The 24,365-nt window shown below is 34.9% G+C and overlaps 1 protein-coding gene across 1 annotated transcript in view; it reads right to left on the bottom strand.

Moving 5' to 3' along the window:
* Window positions 1-7,027: 7,027 nt before the first annotated feature.
* Window positions 7,028-24,365, bottom strand: part of EIF3E (eukaryotic translation initiation factor 3 subunit E) — a 50,486-nt gene continuing 33,148 nt past the window's right edge. Inside the window, exons 9-13 of the mRNA XM_082675127.1 lie at window positions 24,086-24,187; window positions 22,674-22,783; window positions 8,717-8,819; window positions 8,290-8,424; window positions 7,028-7,210 (exon numbers count right to left, since the gene is read on the bottom strand). Of these exons, the coding sequence (XP_082531253.1) occupies window positions 7,172-7,210; window positions 8,290-8,424; window positions 8,717-8,819; window positions 22,674-22,783; window positions 24,086-24,187 (489 nt within the window). The 3' untranslated portion in view covers window positions 7,028-7,171. The remainder of the gene's footprint in view (window positions 7,211-8,289; window positions 8,425-8,716; window positions 8,820-22,673; window positions 22,784-24,085; window positions 24,188-24,365) is intronic.

The following is a 24,365-nucleotide window of genomic DNA, read 5'->3' as shown; positions in this document are numbered from 1 at the left end:
CTTTATGCTTTGTTTGCTTTGTTTTTAAAAGTTGTGATGATTTTAAGCGGATCTACGTGCACTGTTTTCTGGTCTCCTGGCATCTCATAGCATGCACTTAGGAAACAGCTGGCAAAGTTTCAAGGTGCAAATCTGTGGCTAGGAGTGGAGAAACACTAACTGGCTTATGCACAGAAGGTCCAACAGCTCTGTCCTAATTAGCCAACTGAACAAAGACACAACTAATCAGTGCTTCCTCTCTATGCAAACCATTTGTCTTTAAAATAAAATGAAAAGCTGCATACTCCCTAAGTTGAGGAAACCAGAGGGAATCACAGCAATGCCCTCTCTGCTAGACTGCTGCTTTAATATTTACCAAACATCACCTGTGTACCTGAATAAACAGATAGGTAGTGGAGTAAATATCTAAGCATCTACTATTATGCCTACTGTTTAGGGAGTACAAAGATGAAGAAATTATGGTTATTATGCTTAAAGGGCAATGTAGAAGGCAAGAAAAAAAAAGGTCCACAAATAAAAGCAATCCAATACTATATTTTATTCCCTCAGAAGAGCACCAGATTTCAAGTCCTGATTAAATGAAAGTGTTTCTGCGATCCAATTGCTTTTTCCATGCCATTGTGCACATAAGCCATACCTCTGGGTCCTCAAAACAGCTGCTGTCTAGATCCACATGGAATCTTCGATGTATACGTTTAAGCCATCAGACTTACACATGCACATAAGCAATACTTCGTTTATTTACCTGGAATTGTGCCTAAGTACCCATGCTGTTTCCCAGTTCAAAATGTCAACTTCTCCTCAATTGTCCTCACAATACTTAAAAACTAAATGAATCAGTCTGGCATTGTTCTCCCAATCTCAGCAGACTAAATGGAAGTCAGCACAAGAATCAGTTTTAGAACCAAAATAGGAGATGCCTTAGATTAATGTTATTTCTTGCAGATTCTAATAATTCAACAGTTTATTAAATACATGAGATGAAAAATTAACAAAACTTAACAGTGTTTGTGCTACCTCTCCAGCAAGTTAACACTTTTCCAGAGGATGGCTTCTTCTCTGAGAGAATTAAAATGCATGGGAGTAAATTATGCATGGAAAACACTTAAAACAGTTTAACAGCAGGCCATTTTCTAAGAGTCTAATTAAAGACTCATTGAAAGTTTTAAACATTTCACTCTAGCAGATAGTTTGGACCTGACCTTGGTTACTTCTCTTACTGATGGTTGTTACTACTCAGTATTTTACTACTGACGTCTACTGCTGAGGTAAATCTGATTTAGGGCTTCAACTGCTCCAGTGTTAGCAGTGATACTAGAACAAAAAGGTTTCTTCCCAAGTGACCTCTTCAAGATGCTTCAGGATTTTTGAGGATACCTGTACCTCTTCCTTTGTTCACACATCTACCAGATGGAAAACAAAACAGTGGTTAGATGTGGGGATCAACAGTAGGCTGACAAACAGAATTCTGAGTTCAGAATATTGTGATTTTAGAAGTCAATAGTTTTATATGTTGTTCAGCTGTTTTCCTGACTACTGGGAAGTAGAGAGGAAGGAAAACATCTGAGATCATTAGAATATCTGCCTCTATTTTCCTTCTATCATTACCAAGAAAGAGCCAAGACCCAGAGAAAGACAAGTTTGGAAACTTTTCTTAAATTGCAGTTATCATGTTGATTTTAACAACTTTTCAACTAACCTTAACCATAAAATAAAAACGTATCCTATAACAACAATTCATCAGTCTAAGTGTTTCCACATACAATAGTACTTACCAAATTGTATTATGTTTGTGTGTCTCAAACATCAACTCTAAATTCATGGAAAGAAGGGCTGTGGAAGTCTTTAAAATCTTTTGAACTGGTACATTTATCAACCTTTCCCCCTCTAAGTCCACATTTTTTCCACTGTACAATTCTGAACAAGACTCATTCATTCATTCAATAATTTATCAAGGGCCTACTATAAGCCAGGCATTAGGGATTCAGCAATGAAAAAGACACGTATTATCCATAAACAAATGAAAATGACAGCCTAAGACAGAAATGAACCAATTAATTATAAAATATTAAATATAATTATAGTGGGGTAAATAATACAAATGAGACCGAGATTGTGACAGAAGAATCTAGCCTAGTCTGCGGGTAAGGAAAATCTTCCTTGAGAAAGGAAATGTCAAGTTTTCTTTGATGTGAGTTGAGTCCTGGAGGAAAAATAAAACATAAACTAAAAGTACACGTGTGTGGGGACTTCCCTGGTGGTCCAATGGTTAAGAATCCGCCTTCCAATGCAGGGGACTCGGGTTCAATCCCTGGTCAGGGAACTAAGATCCCACATGCCGCGGGGCAACTGAGCCTGCGTGCCACAACTAGAGAGAAGCCCGCGCACCGTAACGAAGAGCCTGCGCGCTGCAACTAAGACCTGATGCAGCCAAATCAATAAATGAGTGAATATTAAAAAACAACAAAAAAAGTACACGTGTGCTTCTGGGAAGTGGGAAGTGGAAGCAGAGAAAATTTATTCCCAAGCAGAGGGAACAGCATTACAAACATTAAAGCATAGGGAAGGACTGTTGTTCTTTAGAGAAGTATTTTTCAAATGTGAATTAATATCAAACAGTAGATTATGAAAGCAATAGAACAGAACAGAATAAAAAGAGATCACCACATATCAAAAAGGTGGGTATTGTTTTATAAAACTTTTGCATCAAATATGTTTATTTTTATAGTATTGGGTCATGATGTAAAATGTTTTCCTTACTCTGCAGCAGTCAAAATAGCTTGAAGCTACTGCTTTAAGGACTGAGGTCAGTAGGGCTTGAGGCTGGCATATAATGAATGAGGCTGATGCAGCAAGCAGATGCCAGATAATGAGAGCCAGGTTAAGGATTCAGTCTTCAGGCTAACAATGGGGAGCCGCTGAAGAATTTCAGTGAAGAAAAACACTCAGATTTAAATTTGAAAAAATTACTCGAACTCTATAATATGGAAAATGGGTGGGATTGGGGGGGTGTCAAGAATAGTTACAGGGAGAGTAACTCAGAAGTTATTGTGTTCATTAAGTGACAGATGCTAGCTTGGGCAAGAGTAGTGGTAGAGAAATAGATTCAAAACATAAAATATAAAATAAATGTAAAGAATACAAGTGGGCATTGAAAGTACGATAAGAGACTACCAAAGATGCAGAAAATAACTGAAATAAGAAACTGAATGGATGTTTAACAGCAAATTAGACACAGTTGAAGAGGTTGTTAATGAATTAGAAAACAGATCTGAAGAAATTACCCAAAAAGCAATGCAGCACAGATGACAGAGGTAAAAAAATATGAAAGGGAGGGAGGTTCTTCTGGAGTGAGAACTCAAAAACTTGAGGACCCAAGAAAAGGAAATACCCAAAGAGATAATTTTCCAGAACTAATGCAACACAAAAGCCATTTTCAGCATCAGGAGGCCCAGTGAAAACTTTTCAGTATAAATAGAAGAAAATTCACTTAGACATCTCATTGTAAAACTGTAGAACACCAATGAAAAGGAAATGCTAAAAGCAACCTGAGGGGAAAAAAATGTAATTACAAAAAGAATGAACAAGAAAAAGGGTACTATTGTACAAAATAATGTCTTATTTATGAGGTTACAATGAAAAGGACAGACTATGGACACAAATAACAAGCTGAGAGAAAGATGACTGCAGTCGAAGCTTTCTTCATATTGTTGGCAGGGGGCAAAGATATTAATTTTAAGACATTAAGTTAAAAAATACAAGTTAAAATTTCTAGGGTGACCACTATAAAAATAGAATGTTTAGCTACCCAACTAGTAGAAGATCAAAGAAAAATGGAACCATAAGAAGGCAAGAAATAGAGTGGAAAAAAGACAAAGTGGAACATATAGAAAGCTTATAATAAGATGGTAGAAATAAACCCATATATGTTAGTAATCATAATAAAATGAATGGATTTAACATTCCAGTTAACAGGCACATGACTGTCAGGCTGGTTCCAAAAACTCCAGATAAGAAGCTGGAAACACCCTGTGTTCATCAATCCTTGAATGAATTAATTATGGTATATTCAGACAATGGAATATTACAAAGCAGTGAAAAAGAATAGACTACAGCTGAATACAGCAACATGAATAAATCAATATGGATAAGTTTCGGTGTTTACAAAGCAAGCCACAGAATACAAAGCATGATTTCAATTAAATACATGTCAAAAACATGCAAAACCAGGCATTTTTGCTAGGGATGTACATATAAAGAAATTAACACAAAGGTCATGGTAATGGTTACTTCTCAGGGGCAAAGAGGAAAATACAATTAGTGAGGGGCTCACAAGCTCTTCAAAGTTACTAGAACCATTCAATTTCTTAAGCTGAGTAGTAGGTAGGAGATACTGGTAAATGGGTATTTTATTTTTCTTTAAACTGGAGATATTATTTATATATATTCTTTTGTATATTTCATATGTTAAAAAGCATAAACACACTGCTTGTGAATATATAGTTACTTTAAAAAAAGATACACAAGCAACTATTTAAGCTTCATGAACTCTTTTTCTCTGACGTGTTCCCAGTGCCTGTAAAAACTGCTGACACATAGAAGGGTCTATTATTGAATGGAAAAAAATAAAGAGCACAAAAAAATTAATCAGTATGTAATTTGTGCTCAACATCTTACTGGGACAGTTTGCCTGTTATCAAAACTTAAGGTTAAATCCAGAACCAAGTAATTTGTTTTTATGCAAACCTCAAATGTGCACTTCAACAATGAACAAAGTTTGGTAATGTGTAAAAATGGCCATTAGTTATATACAGTTTTATTATTTTTCTGATTGATACTGGTAATCCATAGTGGCATCATCTTTCTTCAAAGGGCAGCAATATTTGAAAAGCAAAAAGTGGTAGAAAATGTGAACATTAACTATTCATATAATGTATAATCTTGAAGGAGTGGTACATAAATAGAAAAAAAAAATCAGAGATATTCATTAAAGTTTTGTATGTTCCAATAGGTTCTTTTGTGAGGCCAATAGCATGAGATGATTATACTGGCTTAAAAAACAAAACTAAACACCCTATTGCTCTCATTTGAAGATAATAGTGCCAAGAGACTTAAATGGTTTTGTGGATCAAGATTCTCATTTACAACCTACTAAACATACATCCCATAACCCTATGTAAACTTAGTCTGGAAGGATTTATAAAGCAATAATGATGTAAGGAGAGACAGTGTGACATAACTGAAAAAGCCTGTTTTCAATTCCTTCCTTTAACATTTACTAGGTATGACCCTGAGTAACCATCTGTGTATATTTCCTCATCAACAATATATAAATATTTGCACAAAAATTTCAGTGTTTCCAGGCATAAGTGAGGCACTCAAATGTTAGATTCCTTTTCTTTTCCTTAGGGTTATTTAGATATATAGGTGTAAAAATGCCTGACACATAGTAAATGCTTAATAGTCACATACTATCTTTCCTCCCTGCAGTTTTTACAGGTCCACTAAGACGTATTAAATAACTGTCAGACTTGCTTTTAATTGCTAGTGATATAATCACCTAGAAATCTTTGCTATTAACATGGCTTGGTTGAGCTATCTTAAGATAAAAAGTGAATATTAATGATGCCTTTAAGAATGTTTTGCCCTTGGGTCACTGGTGAGGATGGAAACATAAGCATCTTAAACATTCTTCCCATTTCTACATAGCCTGAGTAATACATGCAACTTTATATAACTACTGCTCCATTTCTTATAGCTCTGTACTTTTGAGCCATGGAATTAGCTCCTACATATGAGGTAATGAGGGTCTGCTTCTATCTAGTTACTGATATGCCACTTTATGGTACTTTCTCTATGAACCTTGATCATTTTGTATTACAAGTGATCCTCTAAACTTGGCATTTTCACAACACTGGTTATAGATGAATCAAAAATTAGCATTTGGCTTACCTTGACCAGGAATCCTCCTAGCTTCAACACCTTTGGATTACAGTTTAGAAGAACCAATACCACAAACCACAGCACAAGGGCCAAATCTGGCCTGTATTCTCCAAATTTAACTGTATGTTGAGGGTGGCCTGACCAGGTGTCAAATAAAAGAACAGTATGCATGTATCTTTTATCTTTGTACCATTTGTTGAGAGCAGAAACAGAAACTTCTGTTGTGACTGGGTTTTAGTTCAACAATCAAAATGAAACATCAAACCACTTCTAGGTAAAGGAGACCCAACCAGGGCTTTATATACTTCTTGAATATCTTAGGTGTCTATTTAACTCTGTGTTTGTGTGTGTGCATGTGCGCACATGCACAAAATATTCAAGGAGGTATTTATAAAATTCAACTTATATTCCTATTTAAGTCTCTGTAGCTGCCTAGTGAGTGACTAAAGAGTCACTTTAAGGAATTAAGAAATAGCAGCCTTATTTGTTAATAGCCCCAAACTGGAAACCACCAAAATATCCTAAAATAGGTACATGGTTAAACAATCTGGTCCATCAATGCCATGGAATACAACTTAGCAATAAAAAAAACACAAACTACTGATATATATGGTAACTTGGATAAAGAGATCTCAAGGGCATTATGAGTAGAAAAAGCTAATCTCAAAAAAGTCACATATTGTATAATTCCATTGCTGTAACATTCTCATGACAAAATTATAGAGACAGAGAACAGACGAGTGGTTGCCAGAGGTTAGGGCTGGTTGGAGTAGGTGTGACTCCAAAGGGGTAGCATGAGGGAGATCTTCATGATGATGATAGCTCTGTATCTTGACTGCAGCGATGGTTACCAAAAAAGTGATAAAATGGTACAGAGCTATTCACACCATTGTACCAATGTCAATACCCTGGTTTTGATACTGTATTATAGTAACACATGAGGAAAAAATTGGGAGAAACTAGATTAAGGCTGCATAGGACCTCTCTGTACTATTTCTGCAACTTCCTGTGAATCTATAATTATTCCAAAATAAAAAGTTTAAAAAAAATCACACACTTACATACACAAGGAAATATAATGACATAAATGAAACATAGCCAATTTTATTCAAATTCTCCAAAACTTATGCTAAATATGTTAATTGTTTATAAAATGTTTCACCTTTGTATAATGGTTTTATTATTTCACCTTTCTTTTATAGTTTTTTCATTTTTTCTGTACAGTTCTTCAGTAGAAGCCAGAGTCCTGAGTTGCCCAGTTAGGAGCCTAAAATACACAAAGAGAAATCAACAGGGTGAAAAGAAATACTTTCTGAAAAGCCAGTTTCAAAAAAAAGTGATACTAGCAAAGTTTTTTAGCAATACTCCTCCCAAACCATTCTCTAAGATTTTAACAACCTCTTCAATTACTAAATGCGAGGTGTCTCAGAACAACAACAAAACACACCAAAATACCATCTGATACAGTTTCTCACCAATTATAAAGTATGACAAGGACAATATCACCAATATTATAACTAAAATCAATACAAATTGATCCTTAAGCATACGGAAACAACCATTACATAAAAGTTATTTTTCAGGCTCAGTTATTCTGGACTTGGATGGAAAAGGCAAGGACAATAATTTCCTAATTCTTCCTTCTCTTTTACAACTGAAGGACTATGCTAAGGACAAAATCTGATACTAAAACTTCAATCAAATGAGATCTTTGAATGTGCCTCAACAGTTTCCTAAAAATGTCCTACCCTCCAGTTATACATAATCATAATGACTAAAGAGCATTAGAGGTAGTTTGGAATCCCAAAATTACAAGGCCATACAAATTCATTTAGTATCTAATATGCAGGATTTCTACCAAAAAGGGGGATATATTTTTCTGAAAATTAAATATGACTTTCAGATAAAATAAAATTTTATAAAATCAATATATATAAGATCAACATTTTTACAGAAGTAGTTCTTTAGATTTACGGAATAAAAGGAAAATGAATTTCAAACACTTGAGAGAGAACACATGTAAGTTATCATGTGCCAGTATCAAAATGATGTGTTAAAAACACTGAGGAAATGAGATAATGAAGGCACACAGGAAGGGTAAAAGAAAAATAACCCAATTATGGTTAAAACTAGGAACACTTAATTTTTTTTGCTGCCTTAACTAATGCATAATACATCTAAGAGAAACCTTTTCCATTTAGTAATTTCTTAAATAAAATGTTTATAGCCCCAAAAATACAGAATCAGATACAACCAAAATTAATTTGTTCTCAAATGAAGTCCATATAACAATTATATTACATTATTGCTAAATCCCAGACAGAAGAGAAGATGTGTGGTTCTTACCTCTGATCTACTGTTCTGATTAAGTTTCTTCTCAATATTCATGGCCAACATCTGGCTTCTAAATGAAAGGCTTTTGGTCTTTTCAATCACTTGCTGATAGGGTGAGACTGCATTGTTACCCATAACCACATGACCCTACAATGAGACAGAGGGAAACTGATCCTGTAATGTTAACAACCAAGTTTCTCAGGTAAGTCATGAGGATGACATCACAACCTACATGTCTGTTGCAAATATTTTTATGCACAGAGATGACAATATTCATCCAACAACACAAAATAGGAGGTTGCTGTTGCCTTCAGAAAATTATTATACATTAAAACAAAAATTCTTAATAGAATAAATGTCCTAATAAAAACTTCTCCCCAAAGTATCAAATAATCAGCAACTGATATCTAGTATTTTGCACAGATAACATAATACTCACTAATTTAGAATCAATCTTGGCATCCAGTCTTGCATTTCTAATCAAATTTACAATCCACCTTTCAGCTTCTTCTGGAGTCATGTTCAGTTTATCTGCCAACATGCTAATGAAAAAAGAAAAAAATGACATTAACTGGGTCTAAAAACTTAGTTTCACATACATAGTCTTTGACCTATGCTCTGAATAGAAACTTTTAGGTACTTATGGGTCACCTTCTCTTAAATATTATGAGTCTTAAAAGTGCACTATTGATGTTTGTGCTATTATCTTGTACCATTCACAATCTATCTCATTTCACCAACCAGACTGTAAGATCCTTGAAGGTAGGGCCCCATAATCTGTATTACAGAAATCCTATTACAAGGAACATCAGTAGTAAGAATAATAAAATGTAACACGTAACTAAAACTCAGGGCCGCTACATATGTTTGTTATAAATTCTAAGGACACTCCCTAGAACTAGAACACTATATAACCTAAATGACCACTGAATTTAAGGGAAAAGAGACAGACACACATACACAGAAAACCCGAAAGGAGAGGGGGAGGGAAAAAGATGACAGACACCAAGACCCTGATCTAAAGCCTTTGATGTCATCAACCAATCTGCATTTTCTAATTTATGGTCAGGTTGAAAAAGAGGCCACTGCAGAGCTTAATTTATCAGGACTAACACAAACACAAGCCTTGCTAGTAGGTAAGCCAGTCAGTCACCTGATGAAAGAGTATCTACATATGCATGTATAGTATTTGGAAGGATGGTATACATATATGCATATACACAGGTGTTAGACACAAACATTAACTGTCCCCTTTTACTTGTCTTCACTGAAGATATTGCACACTTGCTAGGCCTTCTAATGTTATCACTGGTTTAATGGAAAAAAAAAAACCTAGAATATCAGTAACAAAATAATTCCTTAGAATATTATAAACTAAAATTCCTGATTTGATTGCATTCCCAATTTTATAACATAAATATCCAAGACATTGCCAATCATATAATTATGTAATTCCGGAGCTCCCAACCTAAAAGTAACCAATCAAGTTAATAAAAATACCTTTATGGGAATAATATAATCTGTGCTAGCCCTATTTTATATGTTTATTGTCAAAGAGAAGAATTTCATTCAAAATGTAAAAATTAAGTTAGACTATCAATAAAATCATTACACACTAAATTACAAACTAAAGCTATGAAGACAATCATTTAAAATTTATCCCTAAAATATGCTTGATGTTAAAAACATCATGATGAGTATGAGCCAACTCAACCATAAAACTCCCTGGATTTACATGTCAAATTCTGTTGTCTGTCTTTTTATGGTTAATTTTGCTGTAAGTACACATTCTCAGCAAACACAAAGAACAATTAGTCCATGACTACTACTTCAATTTCATGATCAGGTTTCATCTTAGTCTCTTTGTTACTGCTCTCTAACCAAACCTTATTTTATTTAAGCTACTAGAAGTAGGGAAGTGTGTCATTTTACTGAAAGAACCAGGCTTTTTTTTGACTAGGAAAAATTCCTGCAGCTGGTGTTTCCTGTGGCTTCCCAATAAACTCCTTGTGTTTCCTGCAGGTACTTGACTTAGAGATGTGTAAATTTCATTCTCCTGGGCTTCCCTGGTGGCGCAGTGGTTAAGAATCCGCCTGCCAATGCAGGGGACAAGGGTTCAAGCCCTGGTCCGGTAAGTTCCCACATGCCGTGGAGCAATGAAGCCTGTGTGCCACAACTACTGAGCCTGCGAGCCACAACTACGGACGCCCGCGTGCCTAGAGCCCGTGCTCCGCAACGAGAAGCCAACGCAATGAGAAGCCCATGCACCACAACGAAGAGTAGCCCCTGCTCTCCGCAACCAGAGAAAGCACGCACACAGCAAGGAAGACTCAACGCAGCCAAAAATAAATAAATAAATAAATTTCATTCTCTTCTGTGCTGCTAAAGTAACCAACTGCCTAATACTTTTATCTGAAGCTGCTACTCTAAAGGTAAAGAACATATTTTCCAAAAGATATTACTTTATCGACTCTTGTAACAATTTCTCTTTTGTATGTCTCCTGCATTCCCCCAAAATACAACTCTTTAAAGTGAGGTCAAGACCATTTTACTCTGAAAAGCACAAATGAAAATAATTTATACTGAATATATTAAAACTCCAATCTTCAAGATCTCTATATACTGCTTTTCAAAATAGACGTTATTCCTAGTAGCTACTAATTGTGTATAGTTGGTTTTATACAGATTTTTAAAAATTATAATATAGAACCTGTTTATCCAGGCTGTTTACATAATTAAAATTATAATGAAACATTCAGTCTCAAGCCTAAGTTACTGATCAGATTCCTCTTCTTGCTGCCTATAACAAACTGAGAAGTCCTATCAATTATCTCTTTAACCACTGCCTCTAATCTAAGTTCCCTACCAAACTACTCTCATCTTGAAAGACTCTCCTCTTCACCAACCAGACTAAACCTCTCTGTTCATTAAACATACCATGTTTTTAACCACTTCAGGACCTTTGCACATGCTGTGCCTTCTGCTTAAAAGGCTAATCCACCTTTTCCTTCACTAAGCTATGTGTTACATGGCTATCAGTTAAAACAGCACCCTCATCAGCCTTCCAAGACACCTCTGCCAATCATGACAGATCTGTTTGATGCTTTCAAGGGCCCCTATTTTTTTCAGAGCATTCATAGAGCTGTAGTTGTTTTACTGAGTATCTGCTTTCATGGTAGACTGTATATGTACCCCAAGAGCATGCATCATAGCTTCTTTGTTCATTGCTATATATCCAGCAATTAGCACAGTCTACAGGAGGCAATTAAATAAATACTTATTGTCTGATTCCTACCCTAGTCACTACCCTAGGGCTCCATTACTATTTCCTAATTTTCTAATTAATCTACCTCGAGTCTCTCCTTAATCTATTTTACATAGTTGTCAGCTTAGTCCTAAAACCCAACTACCAGTTTATTCCTAAATTCCTTTCAAATCTTTAATAGAGCCCTTCTACCAAAACAATAAAATTCAAACTTCCAAGTTTCTCTTTCATGGTTCTCTACAATTTAGCTACAATCTACCTTTCCAGCCTTCTCTTATTCTTCCTCATGAATACCACACACCAACCAAATCATTCATTCAACAAAATATGAACTATGTTAGATGTTTGTGACAACATACAGTCTGCTCCCCACTTTCATAAAGTTTAAAGCTGGAGACTGGGAAATAGGGGACAATCACCTAATACCCCAAATATATAAACTATTTTTAGTGTAAGGATAAAAAAGTGAAAGGAGCTATGTGAGTGCAAAAGGGTTTAACCAGTTCCAGTCTGGAAGTTTGAGGACGGTTTAAGTAAAGGAATATTTAAGGTCAAATTTTAAGATAAAAGAAAGAAAATTCTACGCTGTATAACTCTACCTAGAATTTTCCATCCCTCTTTTTTCTTTACATACATATTCTAAGTCTCATATTCCATTATGGTTAGAGCAATCTGGCAACATGCAGCAAGACCCACAAATGTCTGCATACTCTGACCCATAATCCCACTTCGGGGATTTACTGTTTTGCAATGTGCTTGTTGATCCTTTACTTTTAAATCAAGTCAAAGAAAAACTTGAAATAAGGTCCGAGAAGTATCAGTAAATTATTGATGGTATCGCAGGTTATCTAGGCTACCAATCACTCTGAGAATAAGTAAGAGAACGTGGCAATAATCCAGTTTCTTTCAAGTAACAGGAAAATATACACAGTAAAAGTAAATAATAGAAATCCTCAAAGTCCACAATTCTCTTACATTCTACTGATTTTATGAAAATATTAGTAAAGGTTTAAAAATAAAAATTTAATATCCTATTAAAGCTTAAAAAAACAAACTTGCCTTAAGCTATCCTACACCATGTTAATTTTGTGTTTTTAAAATAATTTAGTTTATCAATAAATTAAAAGACAAAATGTATCAAAAGGCAGAATTTCTGAGAAAAATACCTAATTCAATCTAGGTTTCAAACTCAAAAATAACTTCCAGATTATTTAGATTACACTAAAAATCTCAACCCTGTCAGTAGGCAGCTTAAAGAAGATATTTTAGGCTTAAAGACTTATATTTAAGACATGACACCATAAAACTCCCAGAAGATAACATAGGCAAAACATTCTCTGACATAAATCATACCACTGTTTTCTTAGGTCAGTTTCCCAAGGCAATAGAAATAAAAGCAAAAAACAAACAAAAAATAACCAAATGGAACCTAATCAAACGTAAGCTTTTGCACAGCAAAGGAAACCATAAACAAAACAGAAAGACAACCTACTGACTGGGAGAAAGTATTTGCAAATGATGCGACCAACAAGGGATTAATTTCCAAAATATACAAACAGCTCATACAACTCAACAACAACAACAACAAAACAACCTAGTCCGAAAAAATGGGCAGAAGACCTAAACAGACATTTCTCCAAAGAAGACATACAGAGATGGCCAATAGGCCTATGAAAAGATGCTCAACATTGCTAATTATTAGAGAAATCCAAATCAAAACTGCAATGAGGTACCACCTCACATCAGTCAGAATGGCCATCACTAAAAAGTCTACAAATAACAAATGCTGGAGAGGGTGTGGAGAAAAGGGAACCCTCCTACATTGTTGGTGGGAATGTAAATTGGTGCAGCCACTAGAGAAAACAGTATGGAGGTTCCTCAAAAAACGAAAAAGAGTTGCCATATGATCCAGCAATCCCACTCCTGGGTATATATCCAGACAAAACCATAATTCAAAAAGATACATGCACCCCTATGTTCACAGCAGCAATACTATTCACAATAGCCAAAACATGGAAACAACCCAAATGTCCAATGACAGATGAATGGATAAAGAAGATGTGGTATATATACACAAAGGAATACTACTCAGCCATAAAAAAGAATGAAATAATGCCATTTGCAGCAACATGGATGGACCTGGAGATATCATACTAAGTGAAGTCAGACAGAGAAAGACAAATACCACATGATACCACTTATATGTGAAATGTAAAATATGACACAAATGAACTTATCTACAAAACAGAAACAGACTCAAGGACAGGGAACAGACTTGTGGTTGCTGAGGTAGAGGAGGGCTGGGGGAGGGATGGACTGGTAGTTTGGGATTAGCAGATGCAAACTACTATATATAGAATGGATAAACAACAAGGTCCTACTGTATAGCACAGGGAACTATATCCAATATCCTGTAATAAACCATAATGGAAAGAAATAAAAAAAGAATATATATACATATAACTGAATCACTTTGCTATACAGCAGAAATTAACACAACACTGTAAGTCAACTATACTTCAATAAGATAAATTAAAAAGACATTTAAAATATTTTGTGTAAATTCCTTATTCCCATCTTTTAGTTGAAGAGCTCTCCTCCTCAAATGACACAACAACATGATATTGAATACGTTAAGTCAGTAATACATAAGACCCCAAGTAGCCCAAGCAATCTTGAGAAAGAAGAACAAAGCCGGAGGCATCACACACCTTGACTTCAAACTATATCACAAAGATACAGTAATCAAAACAGTATGCTACTGGCATAAAAACAGACACAAAGATCCATGGAACACAATAGAGAGCTCAAACCCAAGCATTAATTTATTTATGACAAAGGAGGCAAGAATACACGATGGGAAAAGAACAGTCTCTTCAACAAACGGTGTTGGGAAAACTGGACAGCTACATGCAAACAAATGAAACTGGACCACTACCTCACACCATGTACAAAAATTAACTCAAAATGAATTAAAGACTTGAACATTAAGACCTGAAACCAGGGCTTCCCTGGTGGCACAGTGGTTGAGAGTTCGCCTGCCGATGCAGGGGACACGGGTTCGTGCCCCGGTCTGGGAAGATCCCACATGCTGCGGAGCGGCTGGGCCCGTAAGCCATGGCCGCTGAGCCTGCGTGTCTGGAGCCTGTGCTCTGCAACGGGAGAGGCCACAACAGTGAGAGGCCCGCATACCAAAAAGAAAAAAAAAAAAAGACCTGAAACCATAAAAAAAAAAAACACAGGTAGTAAGTTCCTTGACATAAGTCTTGGTGATGATTTTTTGGACCTGATACCAAAAACAAACCCCAAAACAAAGGCAACAAAAGCAAAAATTAACATCAAACTAAAAAACCCCTGCACAGTAAAGGAAACCATCAATGAGAAGAAAAGGCAGCCTACCAAATGGGAGAAATATTGCAAAATATTGCAAACCATGTATTTAAGGGGTTAATACCCAAAACACAGAAGGAACACATATAACTCAATATCAAAACAACAAGTAATTTAATTTAAAAATGGGCAGAGGATCTGAATATTTTTCCAAGGAACGTGAAAAGGTGCTCAGCATCACTAATCATCAGAGAAATGCAAATCAAAACTATAATGAGATCTCTCACACCTGTTAGAATGGCTATTACCAAAAAGATAAGAAATAAGTGTTAGCATGAATGTGGAGAAAGGGGAACACTTGTGCACTGCTGGTGGTAAAGTAAATTGGTATAGCCACTATGGAAGACAGTATGTTAGTTCCTCAAACAATTAAAAATAGAACTATCATATGATCCAGCAATTCCACTTATGAATATTTATCAGAAGGAAATGAAAACACTAACTTGAGAAGATATACCTAAACTCATGTTCACTGCAGTATTATTTACAACAGCCAAGACACAAAAGCAACCTAAGTGACCATCAATGGATGAATGAAGAAAATGTGATACACACACACACACACACACACAGAGGAATATTATTCAACCATTAAAAGAATGAAACCTTGCCATTTGTGACAACATGGAAAGAACTTGAGGGCATTATGCCAAGTGAATTAAGTCAGATAGAAAAAGACAAATACCATATGATCTCATTTATACGTGGAATCTAAAACAAACAAAAAATGCTCATAGATACAGAGAAGAGATTGGGGAGGGCGGTGGGGACTGGGTGAAGGGTCAAAAGGTACAAACTTACAGTTACAAAATAAGTCATGGGATATAATGTACAGCATGGTGACTATAGTTTAGAGTAAATCTCATCACAAGAAAAAAAAATTTGCAACTATGTGTGGCGATGAATGCTGACTACAGTTATTATGGTGATCATTTCACAATATATACAATATCAAATCATTATATTGTACACCTGAAACTAATGTAATGTTTTGTTATATGTTAATTATATCTCAATTTATAAAAAGAAACCTACAACAAAAACTATCATTAATATCCTTAGCAAAATTAAAAACCACTGTAGTATTGCATTCATAAAATAAGAACAGAATGCTATAAAGGAAAAATATTCAGAGAAAAGAGTGACAGAGGGCTCTTGGAAATTAAAGAATAACATTAGAGATTTGTTGTTTTTAATCTACAGAAGATTTGAAAGATGTTGAGAAAATATCCCAGAGTGTAGAACACAAAGACAAAGTGATGGAAAATAGAGAAATGATAAGAAAATTGGAAGCCTGGTCCAGCAGGTCTAATACCTGAACAATAGAAGTTCCAGAAAGAATAAACAGTGAACATAAAGAAGAAAGAAATAATTCAAGAAAATTTCCCAGAACTGGAGAGCATGAGCTTCCAAATTAAAAAGGTCCTACATAAAGAATTAAAACAGACCTAAACTAAGGCATATCATTGTAAAATTTCAGAGCAATGGGGACCAAAAAAAAAAAGCTTCTTCCCCCCACATTTCTAGACAGGAGAACAAAACACCTGTATAAAAGATGAGGAATAAAAATGGCTTCTGACTTCTACAACAAAAGCTAGAAAGCAAGAGAATCACATCTTCAAAATTCTGGAGTAGTTTTCAAATGAGAATACCATGCCTTGAGCAATACCACTACTCAAGTATGAGAGTCAAATACACAATTTTAGATGTGAAAAAATTTACCTCCAAAGTACCCTTCCTTATAAAGCCGCTGAAGAATATGATAATTACCAAATATGATAATAAACCAAGAAAAAGGAAGGCATAATGTCCACGAAACTGGAGCACTATCATAGTAGACAAGCTAAGGAAATCCCCAGAACAAATGACAAAGAGAGATAAATATGCACCTGGCAGAAAGAGCAACGAGTTCACATTTTTTTGAAGAAGATAAAACTAATAAAATAATCAATTTTCAGAAGAGATTTATAAACTGGCAAAGAACCTGAAGTAGAATTAATGAAAAAGACATTAGGAAGAACAATGAAGCAAATGAGGGAAAAGTGGCAATTATCAATTACATGGAAAATAAATACTGAATACTAAAACATACTACAGATCTACCTTATCTGAAAAAAGGTACTAAGTTAACTTAGCACGTATTTGGTGCTAAGTTCAGAAATCAACACACAATTTATAAAATATTAAAAAGTTCAGAAAAAGTCCCATATATAAATGAGAATTTAAAATGTGATATGGGTGGCATTTCAAATAGGTCGGGGGAAGGATAGTTTTTCAATAACTCACGTTGGCTAGCTATTGGGGGTGGGGGGAAACTATTCTCTATTCCCAAATAATCATTGATGGATTCAAGTAGAAGAAATAAAGCCATTAAGGTCCTAGAAAAAAACATATAAATAGCATATAAACCTATTATGAGAAAGAACTTTTTAATAAAATACAAAATCCAGTACCATAAAGGAAAAGGTTAGTAACTTTGACTAAATAAAAATATAAATCATTCCTTTGGGGGAAAAAGATAGAATCCTAAGTGCTATTTCAAGGCATAGAAAAAATAAGTATTTCATTCTCTATTCAATTTCATTAATAAAACATATTCAAGACTCTTAGCACAAAACCAGATACTTTTCTTCTTTCTGGGAAGTAATTAAGACCAGTGGTCCCACTTAAGCACATAAAATATATAAATCTAAATCTAGAGAACTAATTAGGCTTTCATCAACTCTAGGCTGATTGTCTATCAGGTTTTCAATGACTAATCTTTTAGACAGTCTCCCTTTTCTGAACCCTCCCATAGCCCCTGCCCTAATATTAGTATTTAACAAATAAGGATTTGGGGTCCAGCATTTCACAGGCATATGAATTACCTGTTTAAATAACCTGGCTTTCCAAATTTTATTTGATAAGCACAATTTATTTCAAATAGTATTGACTTTAGCATTAAACTATGGAAACTCTGGCCTGCTTTTCACTGAAGACTGTGGCTATTTAGCATATCCAAAGAGCAGCAGTCTTTTATAACTGTATGCTATGACAACTAATTGAAGAATAAGTGTTAAGTGTAAACTGTGTTTAACTGTAAGATTAGGAGGAAATAGAAAGAAACCAGGAGAAAACTGAGAAAATGCTAAATTCTGTGTGTGACAAATGAAAATTCTCACTGAATTTTGCAACATCGCATTAGTCAAAAATGAGAGTATAGAGCTTCCCTGGTGGTGCAGTGGTTAAGAATACGCCTGCCAATGCAGGAGACACGGGTTTGAGCCCTGGTCCGGGAAGATCCCACATGCCGCGGAGCAACTAAGACCGTGCACCACAACTACTGAAGCCCACGAGCCTAGAGCCCGTGCTCCCAACAAGAGAAGCCACCACAATGAGAAGCCTGCGCACTACAACGAAGAGTAGCCCCTGCTCACCGCAACCAGAAAAAAGCCCATGTTCAGCAATGAAGACCCAACGCAGCCCAAAATAAAAATAAATAAATTTTTTAAAAAAGAAACTTCTGATAAAAAAAAGACAGTATATTATTTTATAGTTAACACAGAAATACAGTGATAATGGCTGTTAAAATGATTTAATCTCCATCTGAAAACACACCTTTTTATTTCTAACATCAGGAAGTATAATTAAGAATACAAATTGCTACATGGTAATAAAAACTTTAAGAAAAATATTAAGATCTAAAGTGTTACTTAATAAAATAAGCAAAGTAGAATGACTTCATAACTTAAATGCAAGAGCAGTTGGCAAATACATACTTTTGTGAAAAGCCAAAACTAATCCCCATAGGGAAATTATATTAATGTATGCTCCAAAATGTTTATCATACACATTCAAAATATTACTTCCATACTTTGCTTTTATCTACAATTGAAAACTGGTCCAAGACTTATTCTAGAACAGCTTTTAAATTTCAGACACACACCACATCTGATAAACTATTCAGCTATACTAAATTAAATCCCACCACAGTAATCTTTTTTGACAGATGTTGTATACTTTATGGTAAACAGATTCGAAACTTATCCTACAAATCTATAGGGTTGTATATAAACCAATAAAAACATTCTTAATATGCATTTTTACAAAGATAAGACTATCACATGTGCTTACAGCCACTTAGTGAAGAATCCTATTAACAGAGAATGTTCCAAATCACAAATGGAAAGAGTTATTTAATAAACAACCATGCGTTTTATAATACTGAATAGCATTTGATATGCGTCTGCTGGGGGACAGAAAGGAAGACAGAGACAAATCTTCCCCGCCCAACCCTAGAAAAGATCGAGTATCAAATAACTTTAAACTAATTAGCAGCAGAGATAGGCCAGCATAAACTAGTGAATGGAGTAATTTGTCATAATTAATATATGGTGGAAGAGTCTACTTAAATATATCCCATTTGGAGAATTATCAGAGTTCACTGAACCTTCAATCCAAATTATTCTCTGATTTTTCAATATACAAATAATGTCCATGTCATTCTAATTACTCTGTATTTTTCTTCAAAATGCCTATCATAATTTGTAATCTTACCTTTATTTAATATCTGTTTCTTCCTCTGGATTTTAAGCTCTAAGGCTATGCTCCAAGAGGCACTCATTCACATCTGTAATATTTTCTTCTTCAACAACTGTACTAGTTACACTGCTCTTAACTAATTATATCTTAATGTATATCATATGTATTTATCCTCTTTAGAAAGCTGAACACTGGGCTTCCCTGGTGGCACAGTGGTTAAAAATCTGCCTGCCAATGCAGGGGACACGGGTTCGAGCCCTGATCTGGGAAGATCCCACATGCCGCGGAGCAACAAAGCCCATGCGCCACAACTACTGAGTCTGCGCTCTAGAGCCCCGCGGGCCACAACTACTGAGCCCATGTGCCACAACTACTGAAGCCCGTGCACCTAGAGCCCGTGCTCTGCAACAAGAGAAGCCCCACCGCAATGAGAAGCCTGCGCACCGCAACGAAGAGTAGCCCTTGCTCGCCACAATTAGAGAAAGCCCCCGCATACAGCAACACAGCCAAAAATAAATAAATGATATTTATTATTTAAATAAATAAATAATGTTTATTATTTAAATAAATAAATAAATTTATTTAAATTAAATCTTTAAATAAATATTTAAATTTAAATAAAGACCCAACGCAGCCAAAAATAAATAAAAATAAATAAAAGCAAATCATATTAAAAAAAAGAAAACTGAACACTATCTTTTAAAAATTTTGCACATTCTTGAAATGACAAAATTACAGAAATGGAGAACAGATGAGTGGTTGCCAGGGGTTAAAGAGAGGTGGGAGGGAAGTGGGTATGGCTATAAAAGAGCAATTTGAGGAATCCTTGTGGTGACAGAAATGTTCTGTATCTGAATATATCAACAACAATAATGATGGCTGTGATATTTTACTATGGCTTACAAAATGTTACCATTGAAGGAAACTGTGTAAAGGGCATAGGGGATCTCTTCATTATTTCTTACAACTCAAGGTGAATCTATTATCATCTCAAAATAAGAAGCGTAATTTAAAAAAAGAAGTTTTGCATCAGAGTTACTTAGAGGAGCTTTGAAAAATACAGATGCTGAGATCTCCCCCTCCCCACTCTGAGAATGCTTCATTTTTGGGGGGTTGGACCTGGGAAGTTTTAAACCAAATTCTCAAGCCTTGATCCCAGAGATTCTGATTCAGAAGGTCTGGGGTAAAGCCAGAAAATCTATTCTTCTTAAGTTTAAGTTGTTGGTGGTTTTTTAAGTTCTCCAGATGATTCTGATGTACAGCTAGGTTTAAAAACCTCTGGACTAGAGAACAATAATTTTTTTCTATGGATTGTTTGAAGGTAAACATTAGCTATTTTGGTCATTATTATGGATTCCAAGTCCTTGGGGTCTGAATTAAGACATTTGTTGTACTTATAAAAGCCCAACTTAGATGCTTAACATAATTTTCAGCCATATTCCTAACCCATTAAAGCAGCTCTAAAAACATGAAGGGGGCTTCCCTGGAGGGGCAGTGGTTGAGAACCTGCCTGCCAATGCAGGGGACACGGGTTCGAGCCCTGGTCTGGGAAGATCCAGACCAGTTTTCTTAGGCACCAGCCTAAGAAAAACTGGTGACCTGATGCAATGGTTCTCAATCCTGACGTGCTTTGGAATTATCACCCTAAATGGAACAGCATAGTAGCCCTATTTATTACACAGCATAGCATAGCATACACAGAAAATCTGACTCAGAAAGTTCGCAGTTGCTTCAGGGAATCTCTTTGTAAAATAAAAATCAAAATTCTACAGATTTTGCACAAAAAAATTAAACACTGTCTTATGGTTTCCATCTTTATCCTCTGGCTCAAGTGATAAACTAATGACCAATTAGTCTAAATCTGCTGTTTCTAAAAATATCAATTGCTCACAATGAAAAAGAAAGAATTTATAATGAGGGTGAAGACAATGAATGTCAGAGAGCTATTAGCTCAGCCTCTTTCATTAAATAAGCCCTAAGCTGGTTAATGTCTCTGAGCCTTCAGTTTCTCAGCTATAAACAGGGAGTTACAAAACAAAGGAGTTGTACTGAATCAGTGTTTTGTAAAATTGGGTTTCCAGAGTCAGAGTCGTATGATTCCATAGAGTCAGGAGGAAAGCTGAATAGAGGTACAGGCTAAACCAGGTGAAGGGGCTCTTATTTTATCTGCATATATGTATACATAAATATGTATACTCATATACATAATATTGCATTTCACAACGAATGACATTTTAGGAATTGCCATGTATTCTTTAAGAGAATCAGATTTGTAAAATTATATGTCTACTAGCTAAAGTACTACTAAAACAGGTCAAGGCTTCAACTACCATAGAAAAAGCCTCACACTCACACTGTAATTCTAACTCTGAGTAAGTAACCACTTCAATGACAATCCACTAAAATTAGGCAAGCAAGTATGGATGCCTTAGCAAAAACGAATGGCACTAAAGAAAAACTTTGGTCTACATACAATTCCTAAGAGGCAAACATTAAAGTAGCTTAGTTTTTAAACATTAAGGAGCATTTACCGTTCGACTTCATCTGTGGCCAAAGGGCACTGTTATTTTTCAAATTCTAATATGTAAAATTAGTTTCTAATAGGTTATGTAAGTTTCACAATTTTTTCCTAATAATTTCCTCACACAAGAGAAAATTCCAACTGAAATTCACCATAATTTTTCCATGTTTCAACATTTTAGAATGTCACAAGAGTTTACTATATGAGAATTCAAATATATAATTAAATAAAACAAATTCAATTAACTGAAATGATTACCAAATGTGGTCTTTTCAACAGCATTTCCAATTTACTAAGGACTAACTCCTTATTTGAACCCCTGTTAAAAACCATTCTAAAACTGGTCACTGCTCTTTTCTCCCTACGTAATGGTATAATAGTATTATTTTAAAAGGTAACTCTTTAAAAAGGTAACTGACAATCATAATACTGCCTTGAAGTTATCATTTTCAAAATTCATGCTTTCCCACACACATGGAAACTAAAAAAGATAAAGAAGGACTGTAGCACCCCGGAATTCAAACAAAAGCTAGGATTTTTAATAAATTACTAGGACAATGTTTCCTTTTTCTTCTAAAGCAAAGAGAAATAAAATAAAAATCCAATTAACTGGAATCCTATTAAGTATAACTTTACAATAAATGAAAATTTACAGGAATTTAGAAGTAGAAAATACAAATCAAATCAGAGTGCTCTTACTTAATGCTGATACATTGATGGATGCGACAAAAAGTCTCAAATATGAAGAGACGGGCATTTTCAATGAAATCCTCAAGACAAGCCACCAAGAAGAAATCATTCACTAGCACCTATGCATGTAAGAAAAAGAAAAAACGGTGCTGACAAGCAATTTTGAAAAATCTGTCACAAATACTTTCTTTGTGCTTTACTCATTATTCCATTCACTGTAATTCTCTCATCTATCACAAGTTGTACACCACAGCACTTTCTAGAACACTATATTCAAGTCTCTAACAATTTAACCAAGAAGTAAACGAATGCTACAGGAAAAAGAGCTAAGAACTGCACTGTTTCCTTGTTCCATTGATGACTTGAGCAATCTTGTGACAAAGCAGCTTTGTCCTGTCTCTATCCTACATTAATGTTCTGTAGATAACATATTTCCAGCTATTTAAGATAGTTACAAATGGACTAAAGATATGCATATTTTTGTGATAGTAAGTAGACTTGAAAATCTACAAAAGAAAAAAATTCAAAGGGTGGCACCTATTCCACAGATGGTATTATACTTAGAAGGGAATATTCTAACTTCAAGAATAGCAACCAAGTGCCCCACTGCCTTGGCAAGGCCTAGATACTTAGTATTACAATATACACCAATATTTAAATAACAATGTCACATTTCACTGCAAGTACACAAGTTATTAAACTGGATTCTAATTTTGTCCAATGTTTGAAAATCACCTCTAAAGGTATACTTACATAATTTCCTTTTCCTTAGACAAATAAGATCTTAAGTCCTTCAACAAACTCTTCCAATTTTTGTGCTAATATCTGGGTTCAAAAATGAAACTGACAGCTAGTAACTTGTAGATTTGGTAAATGCCTTAAACAGGTAAATTCTTAGTTTCTCAAAACTTGCAAACTAAGTTATTCAAAAAAAACCCGTAAATCTAACTCTTTCAGTTGCTCTTACAGAACTTTAGTTTCTACCAACTAACAGAAGACGTTGTAGTTAAAAAATTCACACTCTTAGCTTGACTGATTTATAGCAAATGATAAATACAATCATGAGAAAAATTCTGAAGATAGGCCTGCTTACGTAACACACTGGAATTACAGCTGTGATGGAAAATTCCATATAATCTTGCCCATACATATAAAATATTTCACATATTTACTCATTCAGGATAAGACATGTGTGAATTTATAAAGCCCCCATGTTTTAACCAACTGTCCTAACAAAAGGGATAGACTCAGGCAATAAGATTGAAAATGTCTTCAACCCAGCACATTTCTAAATAATCTGCATATTAAGATTAATAAACATTTCTGATATAATCACTTTAATAAAACCCTGCAAGGTTAACTTTTATAATATTCAAAATTTTAAGAATATTATTAATTTGTAAGTAAAAATTTGTACTTACTGATTCACATTCCCTTAGCTTTTTCTGAGCCCCATCAAAGTCAAAGTTAACATATAAGCATTCAACAAACTCTGTAATTGGGTCTTTATATGTGTAAGACTCCTGTAAAATTAAGTCAAAGGTTAAGTTGGATCTGATTCAACACTGTTTAGTAGACCGTCCCCAGAATAGCCCAATCTTCCTATTTTCTCCTCCCTTACCATGAATTTCTAACAAATTACCTAGTATTATCTTCTCAAAGCAATTGCTCATATCCTGATTGCAGGCCACACCTTAACCT

The sequence above is a fragment of the Grampus griseus genome (assembly GCF_964374135.1).
Source record: "Grampus griseus genome assembly, chromosome: 17".
Taxonomy (NCBI): Eukaryota; Metazoa; Chordata; class Mammalia; order Artiodactyla; family Delphinidae; genus Grampus; species Grampus griseus.
Note: the sequence above shows the minus strand (reverse complement) of the source record. Positions and strands in the feature narration are given on the sequence as shown.